The sequence below is a fragment of the Vanellus vanellus genome, assembly GCF_965231255.1.
Source record: "Vanellus vanellus genome assembly, chromosome: 1".
Classification (NCBI taxonomy): domain Eukaryota; kingdom Metazoa; phylum Chordata; class Aves; order Charadriiformes; family Charadriidae; genus Vanellus; species Vanellus vanellus.
The window spans coordinates 12,282,693-12,306,214 of NC_138905.1; the positions used below are offsets into that span (position 1 = coordinate 12,282,693).

General features: G+C 39.8%; 1 protein-coding gene across 1 annotated transcript in view; it reads left to right on the forward strand.

The window, feature by feature from the left end:
- Positions 1-17,264, forward strand: part of SEMA3C (semaphorin 3C) — a 53,495-nt gene extending 36,231 nt beyond the window's left edge. The window contains exons 11-16 of the mRNA XM_082486818.1: positions 4,746-4,834; positions 7,010-7,051; positions 8,314-8,471; positions 11,436-11,503; positions 14,682-14,812; positions 16,781-17,264. Coding sequence (XP_082342944.1) covers positions 4,746-4,834; positions 7,010-7,051; positions 8,314-8,471; positions 11,436-11,503; positions 14,682-14,812; positions 16,781-17,194 — 902 coding nt within the window. The 3' untranslated portion in view covers positions 17,195-17,264. The remainder of the gene's footprint in view (positions 1-4,745; positions 4,835-7,009; positions 7,052-8,313; positions 8,472-11,435; positions 11,504-14,681; positions 14,813-16,780) is intronic.
- The last annotated feature ends 6,258 nt before the right edge of the window (positions 17,265-23,522 follow it).

Consider the following 23,522-nt stretch of genomic DNA (forward strand, 5'->3'; position numbering starts at 1 on the left):
CCTCAAGTGTGAGCTTATTAGACGTTTGTGTCTGCTTTTTTGCTCCTTGGTGCACTCATTACACTAATTTGACACATGGGTGAACTAAAGCACGGAGAGGTTGGGTGTCTGTGGTCAGAGCCCTGACTTACAGCAGACACCTAAGGACAGCAGAGAGCGTGGGGATCTGCTTCTCAGTCCTGACTGCTGACCTGCCACCATCTCAGGTGCTCTGCTGAGCCTCAACATTCTCACAAGCAGTGAGTTTTTAAGCGTTCTGCAAACTCTGCTTTCTTTTTGTTCATAATTTTATTTGTTTGCATAAGGTTCAACTCAGATTAGAGACCAAAAATAATTAAGCTGCCACCAGGCTGACAGGTGCAACATGGAATAAAGTTCTCAGAGGGTCTCCAGCAATGTCTGACACATCAGGGACAGGGGTTTATCGGAGGAGGCCTCTCTGTGAAGCTCCTGGCAGGGTAGCGGTTGGTGTCCATTGCAGTCATGTTTTTATGATGTGGAAAAGTCAGGGGTTTGATTTGTGGTTCAATTTGTGCATGTGATGAGGCTCAGGGGTGGATGGGTGCTGACCGTCTTTGAGGTTCACAATATTGTCAACGGCAGTGTTCACCTAGGGCTGGGGAAAAGAAAGCTAATAGAAATTCAGAGAATGAGATTTAAACTCAGACCTGCAGATTCAGCTTCTGGAATACAGATTCCAGCCAAACACTTGTGTATTTTTCATTGCTGTTCATTAAACTTTGCCTTTTCCGTTGCCTATGGTCAGCTAGACCAGGAATTAGTGTAATCAGGCACAGTCCAACTGGTATCAGTGAAGCTTAGCTGATTAATGCCAGCCCAGAATCATGCGCTGCATTTCAAGTAGGTTTGTTGTGTTTTTTTTTTCTTTGTATTATTATTATTTATTCGTCTCTCACCTTCCTTGTTCTTTTATTGGACTGCCTTCCTCCTCCTTCTATTTCCCACTCTGCACACTCTCTACAGCACTATTTAGCCTACAGGCCTTTAACACTTTCCTCCCTTGTGCTTCCCTCTTTCTTGGTCCTCTCAGAGGGACCATGATCTCAGTAACATTGTCTTCCACATCAGGCTGGGAAACTGCAGTTGTTCAAGCAGGTTTGAAACAGAAAACCAGTCATTATGAATCTCCCTTGTCCTCTCGCTGCCTGCTTGAGGGAGATTCCTTCTTGTTTGTCCATCTGCCCTCGACTCACAGGCTGCTGGGCTGATGCAAGGCTGCAAACAGCTCCCGGTGAAAAGTCAGGGACATGGGGAGCACAAATCTGCCTTTTCACGTCATACACTCCAGTGGAGGATTGATATTCTGGAGACACAATAGCTTTTTTCGTGACTATGTGAAATCTTCACAATGTAGAACTGTTTTCTAGTGGATTTCTGGAAGTAACAAGTAAACAGAGAAGGAAACCATCCTGTTCACTTTTATGATTTTTACAGAATTTGCTTATAATTTCACGTGTCAACCTAAATGTGAAAAAAATTGACTTATCCTTGTTCAGTGATCGTTTATACCTGACTCACAACACAAAAGATTTTCTGTTGTGAAATACGCTGGGAAACAGCTCAGGCTCTGCTATTTTGCCTATATCTCCAGCAGTGCACAGTGCTGCAACCTTCCTTCTGACCCAGGGCATTGAGTTCGCTGCCTTGCCTTTGAAGGAAATAAGCAAAGCTCAGATGTACCCTAAGCTTTCTGATATGGACACGTATAAGTGACTTGACTTGTCAGCTGCAGTGCTTATAGCGGAGACCTCAGTACTACTGAGAAAGGAATAAGAAGTGTTTTCTGGGCACAAATATTTGCTTTTCACTTACTAAAGAACAGGCTGAGAAACAGTAGAAAAACTCTGGGGTGGAGGGCTATAGCCTACAAGCTGTGTAGTGTTGGAAGTAGGTGTATATATATATATATATGTACAGACTATTGGGATTCCTTGCTTTAAGTGGTTTCATTTAATAAATAGCTTTTTATTGCCTACTTTCCCTAACATGAATATTTATTTTAAGTGTTGTATTAAGTTCACTAATTCCTTTAAAACAATGGAACATTCCTTTCTGCAGTGATCTGTCCCTCATGGTACAACACTGAGTCAAAGCGAATGGTAAAATATTGAGTCAAAGGGTATGAATACCAAGGTAAACAGTCCTTAACTCTGTGTGTTTTTCTGGGGTGTGACAAAAAGGTAGACAGAAAGCTAGTTTTCAAATAAGAAAGGTTATTAGGACACAAAGACTTGGCGTCAGGCATTATCAGCAGTTTCTGTGCCAATGCCCAGGATAAAATCTCCCCTCAGGTTCTGATTTCAGTTTGAAGCAATGTTTGAGGACCAAAGACAATTTAGGAGTTTTGAATGTGTGGCATGTGCTAATGGATCATTGAAATAAACCGGTTCTTCAGAGGCTCAGCAGCCTCACATTCCTTTGCAGGTAAGGTCACTGCCAACATGCTTAGTACCCTGTACCTCAGGGTTACAGGTAGCCCACACTTGGCAGGCAGCTGAAAAACACCACAAAAGGCTGCAACTCCTTCCTGCACTTCTGATACAGTATTTTGTATGGTATAGTTTAATGTTAGAGAGAGGACATTGATAAAAGGGTGCAAAGAGGCAGAGGCACACTGGACTTAAGCTGTGTATATCCGTGAGTGGGTTATTCCCTTTAGCAGGAGCAGAAATGCACACACACACACACACACACACACACGCACCCCCCCCATGCTTCTCCTTAGCTCCAACGAGGGATGCATCTGCAGCAGTTTAAAGCTTCGGTGGGTCCTGGCAGTTAGTAAATCTCACTCAGGTTCTTAGAGCTTTGCTAATACTGGCACCCAGTCTAGACCACAGCTGCGCTATCACAAGATTTAGTTTCAGTAAAGTTTCTTCGGAAGGAACTGGTTTATCATGCCATTGCATAATGAGAATAAATGTTCTCCATAGAAAATTCTCATGAAAAATTCATGCCTAACGTGCCCTGAGCATGTACAATTGATAGCTACACATTTTTAAGTCTTGTCAGCTTTCAATTTCTCTTTTCCTTTTTTTTTTAAATGACAAAATGCTGCATTGTGCTCTCTGTGTGTGGTCATGTCATTACATATCAATATTCTGGCTTTAAAACTTTTTTTTTTTTTTTTAAATAAAAGATATTATTATTTGCTGGCTTCCTCCAGGGAAATAAGAAGATGTAAATTATTTACTGTAACCAACTTGCCCTGCAGCTCCAGCTATGGAATTTAGTCACTGACCTTAAAAGCAAAAGCAAAATTGCCCTTTTTCAGTTTATGTTGTCTGCATCATGGATTGCCAAACAGGAAGCTGAGATTTCCTTTCCTTGATCACAAATTCATAGAAATACATGTAGATACTTACCTATATTATGCTGTACTAATGTTTCAGTAACCGCACAAGTCTATATTGCTCATAAAACTTTTGAAGCCCAAATAGAATCGATACCATGTGGTCTCATTCCTCAGAATCAATATTGAGCAAATAAATTTATTCTATTCAGACTGATTTCCAGGCCTTTCAGGCAAGAGGAATTCTATGTGCTGTGCTTTCTCCAAGTAAAAATGCTTGTCCTTGTGATTCTCCTGCTGTCTGCCTTTTCTGCCACATCAGAAATCCTTCAGTGGCGGTCTCAGCCTTTAAGAGCCTTCACCGATGGACCCCTCCATCTCATATATTCTTTCCACGTAACAAATTTGGAAAACTAATCACAAATATCCCTTTGGTCTCGCTCACCGCATCTACCCTGCAAAAACACTGCCATTGCCCCGTTCTTTTGCTTCTTACTCCTGTGACCTGTGTGGATTTGGAAGGCTTGGAACTGTATTTTGAGAGGGCAGCCATGATAAAGTAGCTACAGTATCTTCACCTTCCTTTTTCTTTTTTTCTTATGGACCAAAATATTAACTTCTACCAATATGTAATGGACTTGATTATTGTTTGTCTCTTCTGAAGAAAAAAAAAAAAAAGCTTTCATCTTGCTTTGTTTAGGTGAAGATAGAGTTATTCCTTGGAAGGTTTACCTTAGTTGTCATCAGTTGTCATTGTGTTTTATTAATGAATAAGGATATATATTAAATTCTTCAATAGCTCCATTTTACCTGTTTATATTGCTGTGTTTTTACTTTAAGATCATTAGGATTTCTCCACCAAAAGGGTTGTCAAGCACTGGAACAGGCTGCCCAGGGAAGAGGTTGAGTCACCATCCCTAGAGATATTTAAAAGACCAGGAGATGGGGTGCTGAGGGACATGGTTTAGTGGTGGACTTGGCAGTGCGAGGTTAACAGTTGGACTTGATCTTAAAGGTCCTTTCGAACCTAGATGATTCCATGATTCTATGATTCTGGGAAAGAGACTGCCTCTGCCTGTATGTCTGTACAGCAACTAGTACAGAAGATACTGATTTTGATTGATCTATTTGGGTAGAATGGCAACAGCAATGGTAGTAACTCCAATCTTACCATGACTTCTTCATGCTCATACATGACAATAATACTATATACAAGCCATGTACAAGTTATCCACAGTCTGTGACTTGTGAATGAATCATCTCATGGTTCTTTCTGACTCCAAACATTTGAAATTACTGAGCATCTTTTAATATCTTTCTGTGTCACAGTGCTTGTTTTGTCGGTTTCTTTCCATAATTGGTAATGTTGCATTTGCTTTTTTTTTTCTCTCTCTCTCTGCCACATGGTCTCACTTTTTCTCATCTTTTCCAGATCAAGGAACTGTGCAAAAAGTTGTTGTCCTCCCTACCAACTTCTCTGCAAGTGGAGAACTCATTTTAGAAGAGCTGGAGGTGTTTCAGGTTTGGCTTGCTCCTGCTTTTACTCTTCCAATGTGTATGTTCACACAAACACTTTGTTCTAAGAGACTTTGGCAAGTGCAACTGTGACTTGATAAAAGATCAAGTAAATGTGCATACTGTCAGCTTGATACCCACTCAAAGAGGAATACAAAATGTCCGCTGTTACGAAGGCTGTAGCTAGCTTAAAGGTTTGGGTTTTTATTCCTCCCCCTCCCCAAATTTAAGTTGCTTATTTTTTATATTTTTATAGTGGCTAGAAGGATTTTGATAACCACATTTTTACAAGGTCACATTATAGTGGCAGAAGACAACTTTTATCATTGTCATCGCATACCGAGTCTGTTGCTATTTACAGATGGAATCTAAGATTTTTCTACTTCTTTGATTATCTGGTAACCTTCCTGATTCTGAGCTGCGGAATGGAAGCAAAGTAGTGTTGGTTTTGCTTAACTCCAGGTCTTCAAAGCCACATGCCTCTGGAGTCAAGAAAGCTACAAGCTTAACACAACATAAGCTGAAAAGAAACACAAACAACTACAGGGAGAAATAAAGGAATAGCCTCTGTCAATCACTCTGGCATGTAGCGGCTTGTAATAACCTAAAGAAAACGTTCACCCTCATGTCAAAAAATCCCTTTCAAACTTTTGAATGGGCTGTTCTTTAAAACAGGTAGTCCTGGGGCAAATGGTACTACGCATTTATAAACTTAGTTAAGGGTTTTGTCATGAACTTTTCTCTGTTTCATTGAGGGGATACAAATTAAGCTTTTTTATCTAGTACAGGCAGAATTAACATTTTCTTTGAGAAAAGGAATACACTCTGTGTTAACCCTCATAAAGGCATAATTAGTCTTCCTACGTTTTTGTCGAAGGCTTCCCTTAAAAAGGTGTTCGTGAGTATTACCTAAAGAGTACCCTTCACCCAAGTATTACTAATTCCACCTACTGAAAGGTAAAGTAACACAGAAAGCAGATGGGTGGGCTGAGAGGAATCCTGACCTCAAATCTTTTTTCTGGGCCTCTGTGCACAGGCTTTTTTATCCTGAACCCTAAAAATCATGTTATCGTAACCTCTGCCATTGCCATCTGTGCGGGCAGCGTGGCAGTATTTTGATAAGTCTCTCCAAGAGAGGAGGAATGACATCACTGGCTCTGTGCTCGTTAAATATCGAGAGTAAGCAAAGCACCGATTCCTTTCCGGAGTATAAGGAGGAAAGGAGAACGTGCCATCAGATCCAATGTTGCATTTGACCTTGAGTCTCCAGGCAGTTCGTGAAATAGTACAACAGCTCTAAACTCCTTCAAAACTTTGCCAGTTCACATGGTTTGTAGCCAGATTTTCTAGTCCTGGTCTCCCTGCTCTGCTTGTAGTCCACTGCAATTAATCCTAGCCCACCGTTATGGCTTTCCTTTGTGACTGAGCCAATGCTAAATCTTAAAAAAATGCTGAACATTTTTTACCATCAATTTTTATCATTTGTTTGGATGAGAATAATGAATTGCTGCACTTGCTTAAGGCAATGAATGTGACAATTCCTTTTCCAGCTCTTTAACATTTGGTTTGCACACAGACAATAATAGACTGCAGTGATGACACACAGTAGTATACAGTACTGTCTCTGGGAAAGAAACATTCAATAACACGCATGCCATTTTTAATATTCTAGTCATTGATAATCTGAAAGTATATGTTGGATGGTAACCAAAGAGTATGCACTGGAGATAATGTGTAGGAGAAATATGACGTATTCTTATCTGGATCATGTGGTAAATATGCATGAGCCTATTGTGTGATTTTTCTTTGTCATCGTCAAAGAACAAACATGGTTTCTTATTACGAAGTGAGAGTAATGGCTTCAAAACACATTGCTCCTATATTGCTGGGGTAACACAGATGCATGCTAATGAGAAGTGCACAAAACCTTGATGCGCGTAATAATAAGGCACTTGAGTTTAGCCAATACATTTAGTGAGATATTACTTGTATTTCTGTCATTTGTTTAGTTCTGAAAATAGAAAAAAAAAAAATAGTAGGAGTGAGTGATGCCTATCCAAGATACAAAAAGTTTTAAGTTTCTTAGATATGACTTAGTTTTTATTGAATTTTAAATTTTAATGTTGGGACAGTGTTAACAAGAGAGTCCTTGTAAATGTGATTTGGAATTTTGTCTTTCAGAGTAATTCTCCTATAACAACAATGAAGATTTCATCTAAAAAGGTAAAGAAAAGTGGAATGCTCACTTCGTGCTCATTAACTGAGAAATAGATTGACTTAAAGATGTTAGAATACCAATTGTTGTACAGCATACTAAATATAGGCGGGAGATTTTCCATAATGAATATGGAGAAACCTGACTGAAGTTTGCACGAGCTGCTTATATGCCCCACAGCCACTAAGATAAAATAATTTCTATTCAGTGCATTTCATTTCTAATTGACTGAAAGTGTCTTTTTTTGTTGTTTTCTTTTTGACAATCAAGTAAAAACAAATACTAAAAGAGGAAATTTGCCTTACCCTTTTTTTTCTATAAGTCCTAAATAGAAATTTTCCCTTGGAAGTCCAGTCAATGCAAAAAGGCAATGTCGGGGCTGTTGGGTCCACGGAACAATTGTGCGTGTTTGTTTATTAGTAGTAAATGATGGCAATAAAAATGATGGAAACAGCTGAGAGGATTTCTGCTGAAATGTTAAACACCAAGACTAAAAATATGTCTTCCATCATTTTGCAAGCAACACATTGCTCAATATTTTACAAAACTACTAATAAGTAAACATTATTCACTAAATTGAATTCAGTGATTTTTTTTAGTTTTATGACAAAAAGATCGGGGGAGTTTCAAGGGGTTTTTTCAATATTAATTTATATTTTAGGAATAATTTATTAATTGTTTCTGAGTAAAATAGTCATTTTGGCCCAGATTTTGCTTATGACTTTGAACTTCTTTTGCAAAAGTTCTTATTTATTATAAAAGTTCTTTTGGCTTATTTTTCCAGGTATGTAAGGCTATCAGAATCTGGCCCTAAGCCTCAACGTAATCTCTAGGTTTTATGTCTTGGAAGACTATGCACTGGAGAATCCAACTAGGAACTCTGCATAGTATTTATTAAAGTGACTATATGCAGAGAAAATACTTAGTTCAAAGGCTTGAGCCAATAATCCTCACTGAATAAGAACCAAGTTCTCAAATCTGAGCAATATTAACTCACTCTGTCTGCCCCAGAACAGAACAGTGACACTCAATATCCAAAAAGCGTTAACGTTCCCCAGGGTTTCTAAGTGTTTTCTAACAGGAAGGCGGAAATATTATAGGCCCGTTCACCTGGGAGACTTCTGTTTGTCTTGGCTTTATATATATTAGTGGCTCCCCTCTTGGTCTTGACTTAATTCCAAAATTAATTGAAAGGTTTTTAGGTGTGGTAGCCGAGTCTCGGGTGAAGCTCCTCCACACCTGAAACAAATCTTTCCTTTTCCGTCGACAGCAACAGTTGTACGTGAGCTCGGACGAAGGGGTCACCCAGGTGTCCTTACACCGCTGCCACATCTACGGCACCGCCTGCGCTGACTGCTGCCTCGCCCGAGACCCCTACTGCGCCTGGGATGGCAACTCCTGCTCCAGGTTTTATCCCACAGGGAAAAGGTGAGCAGCGAAGCCTGCCAGGAAAGAAGGCTTTTGTTCTGCTATGCAGCCCGGGGTGTTGTAATGCCATGGAGAAGCGGGCTGTCATTCCTTTCGGGAGCACAAACAGTACCTCCCTAGCTATTGTGCTCGGCATTGTTCGTCACCTCGGAGCGCGTGCTGCAAGAGCGTATGATAAAGAGCTTGCCTGAAAAACAAAAAACAAACAAAACAAAAAAAAACACCCTGTTCCTAATCATAAATATTAATCCTTCGTCTCGTACACACAAAATCAGTGTAACGTTTGGTCCTTTTGTTTAAATTCAGTTGCTCACTACGGATGTAATTACGATAACCCTAAATACAGGAAAATATCTCTCAGGCTGTCTGAGGAATAAAGTCTTTTTTTTTTTTTTGTTCCTCATTTGCTCCTAAGTGAGAATAATTATTTCCAGGGAAATTTTAGGCAAATGTGATTTCCATGTAATGCCTGCAGATTTGGGGTTTTTGACATGAGATTTATTAAAGCAGACAGGGAAAGCAATTTCTCTTTAATTTACAACAGAGCTAATAGTCCATCTCATAATTCTTATGCAAAACAGGAGCCTCTCTCCTCTTCCCGAGGGAAATATTTAATAGCGGGAGGCTGTAGCGGGCTCGTGCGTTACTAAGATTTCACTTCATGTGCAAACAAAGCTACAGAATACACAATGAGGTGTTGCTGCGGAGAAGACAAACCTTTCAGGTGTATGCCACAGCTTTACCCACTGTGCTCACTCCCTGCACCTGAGCTGCAGATGCAGAAGACCAGATACAGTTAATAGGTGTCACTCCTTTACCTGCCTGGAGGGAGACGGCAGACAGAAACAGGCAAAGCTTGGCTCTGCTCCAGGGCCCCAACCGGCTGATGACGATGTCATCCCCTGGGGTTAAAGACAATTATTTTTGTTATTAAAATTTTTCTTGATTCATTCCTTACTTCAGACTGAAAGGTAAAGCCCAGCCTGGCCATGTAGCAGTTGGTAAAATACCTGGGGTTTTTACTGCTTTCGCTCTGCACGTGCAGCCTCCAGTCTGCAAACTGGTTGTTTTCTTCCATGCAACAAAGGTTGGAAGACGGGGGGAGGAAAGAGAAGAAAAATCCCTGAGTCTCAGGCCACCTGACTCCTACACTAACATAGCTGCTGAAAGACATAATGAGCAGTCAGGTACACCCAGTCTGTGCAGTTTCCCGTGGATTCCGTGCCATCCCCGTTACGTACACCCAGGGTTATTTCCACTGGGGCTTGCTTTCATGCTGACATTTTGTTTGCAATTTTCTTTTTATATCAAACCAAAATAAACACCTAAAACTGTATGGAAAAAAAATATCTATTTTTCATATGTGAAGGAAATGAGTTGTCTCTTTATCTAACAAGAGAGATTATGAAGGAGAAAACATTGGTAATTAGAGCCAAATCCCATAGTCTAGACAGTAGTATCTGCTGGACGCATTTGCTTATTTGCTTCTTTTGACACTTCAGTCTCCCATGGATTACTGTAGTTCCTCGTCCAACATTGATTTACCTCAAAACATCTGACAGTATTATCTTTATTTTCTAAACACCACCTCCTCAACCTTTTTTTTATAAGTATCAAACTGTAAGTTTACATTCTCAGAACTGCTTAATGCAAGCGGCGTGCCATTTCTGACAGTGTGGAGCAGCTCACAGTAGCACAGGAATCCCGAAATTCACTCAGAAATTCTTCATTGTCTCCTTTGACTCACATAAATAGTTCGCAAAGGTTAAGATCCCAAGGCAAGAGATGAAATATTTTTGGTGGTAAACATCAAAAACGTACTTGGAATGTCAGAAATGGCTCCTTTGAAACATCACCTTTCAAATGTTTCCATTTAAAACAATGCAGTGGAGGATCAGGTGACACAGGATTATAAACACTGTCTCTGGGTGTTTGTGCAGTACCTGGTGTAACGTGGCCGTGGAGGCATCACCCTTCACTCAGTGGTACTGGAGCTCCAGGGGCTTTTTGTGGTTTCTGAGCTCACGAGTCATTAGTGCACGGTTCAGAACACAGCTGCTGCATATCCTGGCAGCATCCATTTGTAACTATCTATCACCGATGTATTTTTTTGTTGATCTTACTAAATATTGAACCAACTTACAGAATATTCAGCAAATAAAATAATATATCTTAAGAATAAAAAAAAAAATGCAGGTACAGATTTCCATGCACTGAATTCTGTGAGCTATGACCTCCTGGCCGAGGAGGACTGAAACGCCAGTATTCCCCATCCCAGTAAGCTCCCTGGCTTGTTTCCTGCAGAATCGTGATTTTGCATCTGTCATCCAAATAATATAACAAAGTCTCGTTTAGAAGTATTCTGAGACTTGGTGAGTTTGAGTATCTTTTGGAAGTAGCCACATACAAGTAGAGGACAGAACTGAATCTTAGCTCTCCACCATTCTGGATGAATACTTCAGTCACTCTGCTACCAAGGTGGCTACAGGCACCGAAAATAAGGTCCTTGCCAAAATCAAGGAGGGAACATGCCCTATATCATAATTTTTGGTTGGTGCATTAGATATGAGCGCTGTGACTCTTGCGCATCTCATTCTTAGGTGCTCGCTTTTATGAAGAGTTCCAGCTGGGGGTTCTGGCTTTGAATGTTAGGTTTTGCAGCAGTGACCGTATGTCTATTTTTTGCATCACCTCTAGCCCTTCCATCTCTATACCTCCATTAAAAACTACTTTACCTACCAAAAGTACAACTATTTTATAAACTTCAGCAAACAGCTTATTCACTTAAGTACTGTCTTCACTCTAGGAAACCTTCCAAGAGTAAAGCTCACTCACAGTAGGTCATGAACTATCCCTAACTGTTGATCTAGTAGAAAAAAAAACCCTCAAAGCCACAAATAAAAAAGTGTTTATTTGCAGTGTAGCTATCTTGGAATAACATTTTGTTTTTACAAAATATTTCAGGAGGAGTCGTAGGCAAGACGTGAGACATGGAAACCCTCTGACTCAGTGCCGAGGTTTCAACCTGAAAGGTACTGTAATTTAGAGATCCTCATGCTATATAAAGAATGCGTGGCTTTCCTTTTGTGATTCATCATAACTCACATTATCTGTGTGGTTTACTGGTAAAGCATAATTATTTTCCAAGTCTGAGTTTTGTTTTGATTTGATTTTAACATCTTTCCTTGCAATGACATGAAACTTGCATGTATATGATAAAATGATGAACTATGGAAGACGTAGTTCAGCATACACGAAATGAGAAGCTGACAATGTTGACTAGAAACAGGTACAGTTAATTTGAGGGATGTTCTACTTCTGAATCTGTTCAGTCTTTATTAATTCCCCTTCATGCTAAGTCTTGGATTATTCTGCATATTTGAGGCCATATTGTGTTTTGGACCATATCTTTCAGGAAACAGCAGGTGCTCGGCCCTGTCTTTGGAGTTATGATTATTCCTTTCTCCCTTTACATGGGAAAATAACCCATTCCAAATGTCTTTATGAAGTCCCTTACTTCCAGCTGTGCAACAGTTCCGTCAGCCTGGCACAGTGCAGGTGGACAGGGGAGCCGATGTCCTGCCCTCCCAGCTACCACTTTCTCCAGATTTATGTATGCCAGTCAAATATCAGCAAAGTCATAGTAAGAGTAGACACCTACATAAAGGCAGCTTAATCCTCTTCAACCCCATGCATGTCTGAGCTAGGTGGTGGCACCAAGGGCACACATTAGAGAATTATGCTCCTTTCACCTCTGTTTCTGAGCCTGCACTTTGAAGTGCATTCTTTTCTGTACCATCTGGAGACCAAATAATAGGCCTGATTGTAAATTTTTGATTGATTTTTTTTGAGTAGAAGAACAATGGTTTAGGAGTTACTTGTGCAAAGTCCAGTTAATAAAAATTCCATTGAAATGGTCTCTGCTGGGTCTCGGAAGAATCTTCTGGATCAAAACAGACCACAATAGTCAGTTGGGTGCAGATCCCTCAGCCCAAATGTAGCTAATCCTGCTCTAGCTGCCAACCTACAGCGCCAGCGGGTCTTTCTCCATGACTCGGTATTAGATCATTTATATGAAGCTGAGTAGCTTGAACAGGTAATTAGAAAAGATGACCCCACCATTAGAGTATGCACCTGAGCGCTGAGAGATCCATATTAAAGCTTAGGCTCTGAATCATGAAGTAACTTGAGCTGCAAGACTACTTTGTAGGCATGTGTTATGACCATCCACCCATTGTCTGTCCCAAGGGGGGGTGTCTCCTCTTTCGATGTGGAAAATGTGAGAATGTCAACTGTCTGCCTTCTGGGCTGAGGGGAAACAAATGTTTAAACCTTGACAGTCTTGTGAAACAGGTTTCTTGTTTTCCAACCATTTTTTTTTTTTTTAAATTTGGATGTATTTATAGGTTTATGTGTTTTAGTAAAATTAAAGGATGTTTTGGTGACAGCAGTGGGATATAGCATAGGTAGATGGCAGTTGTTTCCTCTGTGGAAAAAGGGATAAAAGGAACCAACAACTTAGACTCTTTCAAAATATAATTAAAGTCATTTATAGCAAAGCTACTATGCTTGAGGAAAAAAATAAAATCTACCTAAAGGACAAAAAAGCAGAGAGACGGGCAATAGCAAGAAATCTTCCAAGTTCATAAGGAACCATAATCTTGAAACAAAGTCTTTCAGCATGGTATGTTGCATGCCTTAGACCTCTCAGCATGTATAAACTCAGCGGTTTTGGCATATTGCAGTTTTAAAATAGATCATCAAGAACGAAGGGGCTTGTATGATCGCTTTCCAAATGTGCTGCAAATTCTTTAATAGTTATGCTTGTGTTAGCCCCTATGGCCAGTAGAGAAATGCATTTGTATTCTCTCAGTCTTTTTCTTACTTGTATAAGCAGTAGTAGTATGGAGTAGGCAAGAAGTTACTGATAATTAAACAGCTAAAAATGCATTTCTGTGATACACCTAGTTCCAGTGTACATAAAAGTAAAAATGATTCTCACTATTCCACAGCTACAGATAGGTCAGCCCACAGATAAGCTGTTTGCTAGCTTATGGTCTTTGAATGCAAAATATTTCCACATTATTCTCCTGAAAGTTACGACTGATTTTGGTACAACCTCATACATGTGCTAAAAACTTTGAAGGATTAGAACCAAGCAAAGTCTCCTTCCTTTAGCAGAATAGATTCCAGTTTCACATATCAGTTGATGAAAGAAGCTGAAAAGAATGGGAGATAAAGTAGAGTCTGAGGAAAAACAGTCTTAGGACTGTGCAAAAACAGAGTCTGATTTTATACATGTAGACCTCTAGGTATTTGCATTTCTCATATTATTTTGTGTCCATTGCTCCTTTGTAAAAAAAAAAAAAAAGGTAAAAGGAAAGAAAGAAAAAATATTTTATTTCATATATGATGTAACCTTTTAAATCTGGAAGTGTATTGTTTTCAGGACAAATATTATGATTTGGGCCAAGCAACGAGCATCTAAAAGTTCCTATCGGTAACCGCCAGTTGTTCATCTCTCAAGACTATAAAGGGGCACAACAAGTCTAAGCGATGACATACGCTCAGCACTTGCCCAGGTGTTGCTGGAGGGCTATAAATCTGCCCTGCTCTCTGTTGCTGGCCTGTCTACCTATTCAATCATCGCATTTCAGATTTCGAGCCAAGTCCCTTCCCGGCCCTGTAGGAGCGGAGCAGGGGAGGAGTGGGGGCAAGTCTGCCCTCTCCCGCCTCCCTGTGATACTGCACCCCGCTGGAATAGACGGAGCCTTCTTTAGGGCGCGCTGCGGGATTTTGACTCATGCAACCATATTCCCCCAACTCCTAAACGTTGAAGTGTGAATAAATACATTAAATGCTTCATTCTCCTTTGGATAGTTCTAGACAGGCGTTCTTGCAGTAGCAGAGAGTGAGATCGTGTCAGTTATCCCATCAGCAGAGTTTATCGGCCCGCAGGTATCCTACTTTCTCAGAACAAACCAGGTCAGAGTGAAAACACAGGCAGGTATTTGGAACTGGCCATGCTGCTTTACGTATTGTGATCCCTAACTCAGTTATTGTTGGACAATATCAGGATCATATATTCTTCATTTATTCTTCATATATACTTAATTTTACCTGTATTGCAAACAGTGCAAACACAGTTACTTGCTTTCTATATCAAACCACCGTTCACAGTAGCCTGACCTGTTTTCTTTTTCTTTCTAGCATACAGAAACGCTGCAGAAATAGTTCAGTACGGAGTAAAAAACAACACCACCTTTCTTGAATGCACACCCAAATCTCCACAGGCTTCCATTAAATGGCTGCTCCAGAAAGACAATGACAGGAGGAAAGAGGTGAGTAATGTGAGCAGTAGCTCTGGAAGGGACCCCAGTCAGCATCTCATCCACGGGCCGGAGCAAGGCCAAGGAGCGTTTGTGTTTTCGTCAGACAGTCTGGTTACAGTGAAGCTGGAGAATTTGTGTGGACGCAGAAGAGTGCCCAGCACTTTACTCATATAAATAAGGGCAGACTCTTCGGTATAGCTGGGACTTGACTTTTCAGCCCCAGCGATTTCTATCAGAGCAGAACGGCTATCAGAATGTTCCTCTCGACCCCTAAAGTCAGAGATCTAGTTAATGAGTTTTTCCTTTGCACCTTACTAATTGCAAACTGAAGGTTTGCAGCAGTTAGGACTTCTTATTGATCTGAGGAAATAGGCATAAAAGCAATAACCTGTGTAAAGTTCAGGAAGAAGTCAGCATGCAGTAGCCCTTCTGTGCTATTGAAGAGATAAAAGGCGAAAGTGGGAGAAATGTGAAAGATTTCTTTAGCGAGAAAGTAGTCCAGGCTAAGAACACGTATTGACAAAAGCATTTCCCCACCATGGTGCAATCACATTTTCCATTACTGCACTCTCTAAGGCTCTCAAGTTTCAGCACTGTAATATACAGTATGATTGTTTATGGGGAATGTGCCTTCCTTAAGTAATACAAAAGGGGAAAAATTCCATTTCAAATCCAAGGCAGTTACTATATGAATAAAAACGAACATCTTTCGAAAGGAAATATTAAGCAATATAGTGTCTGTTGATAGATTATAAATACTGAAAAGCATTCTTCTGTCAGACCATTTTCCAAAATCAGAGAGGACTTACAAGCCTTTCACTGAGTCTTTCCTGCTGTTTTTCTTATGTACTCTTCAAAGACTCAAGCCGTGTCCTGGCAATCTACATGCAATTCTTTAACCCTTTGCTTCAGCAGAACATCTCCCTCTTTTGTTCTTACGTTCAATAACTGTATTAGCATCAATTCAGTTTTAAATAACAAGAGACAAACTAAAGCAATCAAAGGATTAACTACATGTCAAGCTCTCAGATTTCTGAAAATCTTACCCTCTACCATGTCTACAAAGTTTACAATAGCGGAATAGCATAATAAGTAGATGAATTCCCAAGAGAATGAGGTAGAATGCAAAGTGCAGTGGCAAAATAGAAAAAAAAAATCATTCATAAGAATACCAGCAGTGGTATTCTTTCAGAATGGGTTAAATTAGCGATTTTTACTTCACAGCTGATACGCAAAGGGACATGCGCACAGTCATATATAAGCGGATGATAACTCGACAAGCTGTGGTAACTTGCTTCCTTTGGATGATGTGACCATCTCCTGGGACTGTCCAGAGTCTGAAGCCAGAAAGGAAACAGGAGAGTAAAAAAGTTGCTCTTGGTTTCCAATAAGCCAAGTCCCTGCTGAGGCCACTGCAATGAAAATTTTATACCAGGGCTATAGACTCTGCAGTGCAGGTGGAGTTCTTCAGAAGTTAGCCCCAGGAACCTGCTCAAAGTCAAAATGTTTAACGAGGAGCCACCTTGTGTTCAACGCCAGGTCAGCCCCCGGTTCTGCACCTTTCTTCCATCGAGTCTCAGCAGCAATCTTTCATGCTGGAAGAGACATTCTTGGGGGTGTAACCCTGGCAAATAAAAGTTCATTTAGCTCTGCTATTTGAACAGTATGAAAACTCTTCTTTCGTGTAGTCTTCAGATTTGCATCTTTTTCTTCATCCTGATCAAATATGTCGTAACATACCCATTAAAAATATTGAAGTCATTTTCTTTAGCGAAACTCACCTACCTTGAGGTACATTCTCTCCTAACGGTAGCAATAACAGTGGTCTCTGGGAGATGTGATAAAGAAAAATACAGTACCCTTAAGAAACCCTTTAAGAAAGAAAGAGGTGTTTGAAGTAAGACTTACCAAGAGGTCCAATACTGTATTGTTCCGTACCATAACCTAAAAAGTTCCTTCTCCCTTTTTGCCCTTTAGGTCAAGCTGAATGAGAGGATCATAGCTACTGAGCAAGGACTCCTCATTCGCTCTGTCCAAGACAGCGACCGGGGGCTTTACCACTGCATCGCAACAGAGAACAGCTTCAAGCAGACCTTAGCAAAGATCAATTTCAAAGTGTTGGATTCAGAGATGGTGGCCGTCATGACTGACAAGTGGTCCCCCTGGACCTGGGCCAGCTCGGTGCGAGCGCTGCAGTTCCACCCAAAGGACTTTGTGGGAGCTTTCAGCCACTCAGAAATGCAGATGATTAACCAGTACTGCAAAGACAGTAGACAGCAAGGTCAGCAGAGGGAAGAATCCCAGAAGATGAGAGGGGACTACAGCAAACTAAAGGCCCTTATCAATAGCAGGAAAAGTAGAAATAGAAGGAATCAGTTACCTGGATCTTAATTTTATTTTGTAGTAATAGATATCTTTGTCCTCACTGTAGGGGGCTTATATTTGTCTATTGAGAACAAATTTGAGCAAATCTGATTAAAAATTAAATGAAAATCCTACAAGCCTCAGAAAAGATCTGTCTCCCAATAAAATGCAGTGTAACTTAACTGAAGAAAATAATTCAGAGCATTTTTTTTCCCTAGATGCTTACTGACACTCGGCTGGGCTCTGTCCTAGAAGCAGAACTGGGTATTCATCATAACCAGATTCACCTTTAACATCTCAGTATTTCATTACAGCTGAATAGAAATTTTTACAAAATCAATGCATTATCTTGCAACTTGGGAACTGTACCAGCCAGACTGGTGGTGAAAGAATCTGGGTTAAGATGTATGCTCAAAGTAGGACGGTACTGAGGTTTCCTTGCACTGCATTTAAGAACATGAGTTTCTTCTTGTTTACTGTTCAATATTGGGTTTACAGCTTTCACTCATTGTTCAAATCATGAATGCATGCTGATAGGAAGCAAATAAAGTATAGTAGAAATGTTTCATTCATTCAGAGGTCTAATGAAGGAATGAGTTGAAGAAAAACAAAAAAAAAATATACTTTATCAGAGGAAGTACTGATTATTGTGCAGAGTATGAGTTGTAATGAATTGATGAGTTTGGAATGTAACTTAAAATATCTCTGTTCATATTAATTTTTATTAAAATAGGGTGTCCTATAACACTACATAGCTTTATAAGTGGCACAAAGCTAACATGAGAATGTTCATGATACATACAATTTCAAAAAACACCTAAGTGACTTAGGTATTTTAGCTGTTTTTCAAAGAATTACACTCCAATGTTTTTCCCAGGACAGAATGTGAGTATACTGTACAGTGTTTACTCAGATATGAAAACCATAGATTATCTTTAATCTGTTCCATGGTTAAATTGGAGCTGCTCTGCTCCAAGTCATGAGTGTCTTTGAAAATTTTAAGACGTTATTTTTTCAATTTTCTCAAAGTTTCAAATATTTTAACTAGGATTTTTGAATTAAACCATTTCCATTTTCCAGTCTTTGTACCCTATTTCTTTTCAATGTTATTTTCACTATTTCCTCTTGTTTTCAGTTTTCTGCTGAAAAGAAGATCAGGAAAAGAAAAAGAACACAAAGAAAGAGGGAAAAATAAAACTGAAAAATGGGTTTGGGTCAGAAACCAAAAAGTATAACAACTTGAGAGGCATGTTTAAACGGTAATATTTTTGTTTAAGAAGCAGCTGTCAGGTCTATTGAAGTATGTTTAGTTGAAAATTGGGTAAATGTGCATCAAGCCATCCTGCGAAAAATTATCGCTTTGTTGTTTTAGCAACGTTAATGCCAAAATATAGAGACAAATCTTCCTCATTTTGCTATGTAAGAATGTACGGAAGCCACTGAGTCTGTTCAAAGGAGATAGACGACAGGGATTAAAAATGTAGAAGTACCTTAGAAAAATTGTGGTTTATTCTGTGATATTCGGTGATAGTATACAAAAATATAAACTGATGTTCAGCTCAAAACTGAGCTATGTTAAGCTCAAAAAAAATAAAAAAGAAGATATATTTCTGGAAAAAAAAATGAATGAAAATAATTTCTGAACTCAGGCAAGATAAGAAAAAATATTTTTCAGTTCCAGCCAGTAACAGATGGATACTGTATTTTAAAACATAGTTTTAAACATTTTAATGGGTCTTTGTTGAAACTCTTTGGGCATTATTTTGATTCTACTTCTATTAGAATACTCTGGGAGTAACTCTACAGGGTGCAGGAGAACACCTCTGTGTTTTTTCCTGGCGCGAATTAAAATCTGGTGCAATGGAGGTAACTGGTATTTACCCGCCATCAATTTAGATGTGTCACTTTATCACCACCTGATGCAGAATAGCTGTGAAATGGGCCCTGACTGAAATCACTTAAACACCATCTCCACGTCCCTTTGACGCTGGTGGGAGCTCTTTTAATTTAATTTGTGTGCTTACTGCTTGCTTCAAAGGGGATGGCGACACCAGCCTGCTCACGTATTGCCATCTAGTGAAGTGCTTTCCTTAATCAAGGCCTAAATGCATAATTCTGCAACATGTAGCCACTGGTATCTAAGGTCCTTCTTACGGAAAAAATCAGTAAACTTTCTCTTTGACTTCAGTGAGCTTGGATCTGGCCCCAATAGCTGGCAAAGCAGACTCGGGGCGGGGGGAAGAAAATAGGAAAATGAGATGTGTAAGTGAAAATAAGGTTGGTTGGTTGGTTTGGTGTTTTCCCCAGCTGTCTTTCAGTGCAGCAAGCTACTTTTTTTTTTTTTTTTTTTTTTTTTTTCCTGAGGTTGACTGACTTCTGAAGTGTGTAAGTGACAAACCAAAAATCGAGTGCCACAGAAAAGAACTACCTCCTGGAATGACATTAGTGCATATACTCTGTATGCTGCCATCCTCTTCCTATTTCCCCAGCAGATTCACTGCAGAGTTGGTGTGATAGTAATGTCTATTGTGAGGATCATAATTGCTTCCAGATGGACTACAGTGATTAGTAGGTATTTAAGGGTACAATTTACCCTTTAAGTGGTTAGGTACAGTGATATTTAATAGGCCTCCATTAGGCCTCAGAAATTATAGTTACACTGTTTTCTAATAGAATATTGGCAATAAGGGGTTCCGTTAAAACAATCAGCGTAGCTCAGAGTTTCATATGATTATAAAATAATATTTTTAAAGCTGCTTCGTATACCATTATGATGGTATGACTGTTTAAGGGATTATACTTAAACTAACATTTTTCCTGCTGCATGAGAACTTCAGCGTATATATAATAAGCTTCTGTCAGTGCGTAACCGGTCCGAACTTCCATGCTTTAGCAGCCGTCCCCTGTGTATAGAGTAGTCAGGAGCCAGGTGCTCAGCTGGTATAAACTAACGTAACTTCCTTGCTGTCCATTTAGCCACTGTGCTTTATACCAGCTGAGGGTTTGGCCCTAAATGTACAGAATAGACAAACAGCAATTTTTTATTTGTTTAAAGTAGCCCCTCTACTGTAGGTGACACCAAAAGTTAAGACTGTAATATTGTTTGTGCTATTTAATACTTCCTATTTTAAGGATTACTAAATAATGTATATAATTTTATTCCTTAAAAAACTACAAAAGCAAAATGACTTCCAGGCATAACTTCACCAAATGTAAAGATACGTTCTCTGCTAAGAACTTCACCGTGTACTGATATTTTTTTGGCTATTTTTATTTTGTGTAGTTTGTAAAGTTTGCTGAAATCTTGACCTAACAATGTGTTCTTTGCAATTGTTGTTACTGTAGATATGTGTGTTTTATTAAGAAAATCTTGTTTTTAAAAGTGTAGGTATGTGTATAAGTTCCTAGCATGATGAAACTGTCATTACAGTGAATATGCATTATATAGTGTGTAAGAAAGAACAAAATGTAGTTTAACATAGTGCTATTTAATTATCTAAAATACTATTTGCCTGACAAAATAAAGTGTGTTGCAACAACTTAAAAAATTTGTTGTTTTCACCGCTATAGATGTGAGTGACAAAATAGGGAATTTCTTTTTTTTTCTGAAAAGTAATACCATAGGCTTTCTTAAACAAGCCCAAGAAAATACTGGATGTCGGGTATTGCAGCTTGTCGGTTCTGAGCCCTGCTCTGTGCTGAACACTCAGTTGCAGAGATTTCCAGGAGTACACGAAGAGTCAGAGATGAATTCTTTCAGAAATTATACCCTGTAAAGACCTAGCATATAAGCAGATTAACATTTATTCATTGAAAAAAAAAAAAGTTTTTCTACTAGAAATATAAAGTCAATCAGAAATGTCTGACTAAAAAAGGGGAGTGAAGTATAAATGCTTTCTGCTTTTATTTCACTGGGGGAAAAGAAAAAACACAAAAACCTCCAAACAAACAAAAACCCAGGCGCATTCTGTGAAATCCTGCCGATGAAACAAATTGTGTTGTTCAGTTTTTCTTTCAGCTGGGACTGGAGGCATTCTCCAAGCATCTCTGCAGGGGAGGCGGGCTGCTGGGGCTGCGCCGCAGGGAGCCCCCGCTCTCTCCCGTTTCCTGGCTTGTCCATGGAGTGAAATAACCTGCCTGACACCTACAGTATGATTCTTTTTCCTGCATCTATCATCCGAGAAGTCTTATTATTGCTCTTCATCTCATCTGTTCTTCCAGATGGGTTTTAACAAGAAAGCATAAGGCCTCCACACTTCTTTGGGGTAATAATTAAAAATTGAATGTCACAAATACTGACCTTCACAACAAGGTTCTGGATCGTTAAACCCGGATTTTGATTTCCCCTATAGATAGGTTCCTGCAAGGCTTTATGAGGTGTGAGTGGATAAGATTGCCTCACTCCAGGATTTCCATATTGGCCGGTTCCTTGATGTGCTGACACTGGATAGTTACCTACCCAGAACTCAGGCCAGTTTGGGTCAGAAGCTAAGGTTTCGAGCATTCCCACAAGCTGTAGGAAATGTTTGGATTAGGCTCCAAAAAGGCCGGGCATTTATAGAGTTCTACACTCTGAGAAGCCTTTCCCAGATCTGATCCTCTGTCTTTATATCCTGCTCAGTTGTCTTTCGCTGATCTTCTCCCCCTTCTGTTTTTCCTCCCTTCTGCAGGGTTATTCAGCACTTCAGCACGTATGACTTCGATTCCTTAGCTCTGAGCAGTGGCAAAACAAGACACGGGACTTCTCTGGGCATCAGATGTGAGATCTTCAAAGATCTGAGATTTCTCCTTTGTCTTTCAAAAGTCTGTTGGAATTTTTTTTCTTTTTTTCATTTGGGAGTTACTGCTTTTTCTAAGGTCTCTCTTCTGCTGAGAAGACCTTTCTAAGGTCTCTCAAGTGAAAGCAGGCTGCAAAACCCACACGCTTACACAGTCTTTTGCGATGCATGTGCCTACGCAGGATCCCTACGGGACAGAGCAGTGTCAACTGCAGCCTCCCATATGCACCCACAGAAGCCCAGAGGGGACCAGTGAAAAATGTCGCTTGCACAGGAGGCACTGCTAACAACAGTGTGGCTCCCAATGCTACAAGAGGATTGTTGCCTCTGGAATTAATTGTTGCCTCCGGAATTGAGTCAGCAGCTGTAATTCCGTGGGGCAGGCCATAAAAGCAGGTTGAGGCATTGTGGCCTTTGCCTCAAGCAACGGACTAGGTCTCAGGAGATCAATACTTCTTTATCCTTTGCGCTGCAGCTGGATTGCTAAGCCCTTCTCATGCACCCCAAGGTGATCTGGGGAGAAGTGACTTCATGCGAAGCAAGTAAAACTACACACAGATACTCACCAGCAGGTTCCAGATAGATAGGTGTGTACGTACAACTACATGCACGCAGAGAAGCTTTTGTTTCCATACAGTATTTGCTAATCCATTTAGCTTCCTTTAATTTATGTCCTTTTACTGTTTCAACAGGGGCAGAATCAGACCTCAGGGTCCCAAGACATCAATAGCTTGTGGGTAGAGCAGTTACCATCTCGGAGACAAGTAATTCATCCACAAAAGCCCTTTCTTCTAATCACTCCCATTTCTAACTTACCTTGTGCTGCACTATCTCAACAATATTTTTTTTTTAGCATCAGCAGACTAGCTCAGTGTAAGAAATAAAAAATGTACTGTCATTTAACATGTCTAATCTAAACTAAAGACTGAGATTTAAAGATGCTTTGGCATTCTGAACACTCCAAGACACAAATTCAACACAGCTGGCTCAGCAGTCAACAAATAATTACTTCACGGTGATAGACTGTCCTGTATCCCAGGACTCGTTATTGGATTCTATATACAGCTTTACAGAGCAAACAGCATTCACGTATTCTTAGCACTGTATCACCTTCATTACTTCTGATTTGAATGCCAGCCTTATAAATGAACCCGATGTTTGCTGAGCTACACACTCAAGACAGTTTAGACCAAGGGATTTCAAGATATCCAACATTTTAAAAAGCCCTAAAACTTTTACAAAGGATTTTAGAAAAAGTAAATAAAAAAAATTGTTGTCCGTGGGAAATGAAAGTCAAAGACTGTTTTCTAGCTGAGCAGCTTGTACAGCAACATGTAGCATGGGGAAAGAATAAGAAAAAATACATTTACTTAACCTTAGGTTCACAACTCTTTTGGATAGTTATTGTTCCTTGGCGCTTTGCAGTAGTTCTATTATTTCCAGTGTCCGTTCTCTCTGTCTCCCTTTCAGTGGTCCCTAAGAGACATAGGGTTTATACTGGCTTTCAAGTTGACAGCTTAGGACATGATGTTCAGGGCATTCTTTCACGCCTTTTGTCTAATACAACGTCAGTAAAA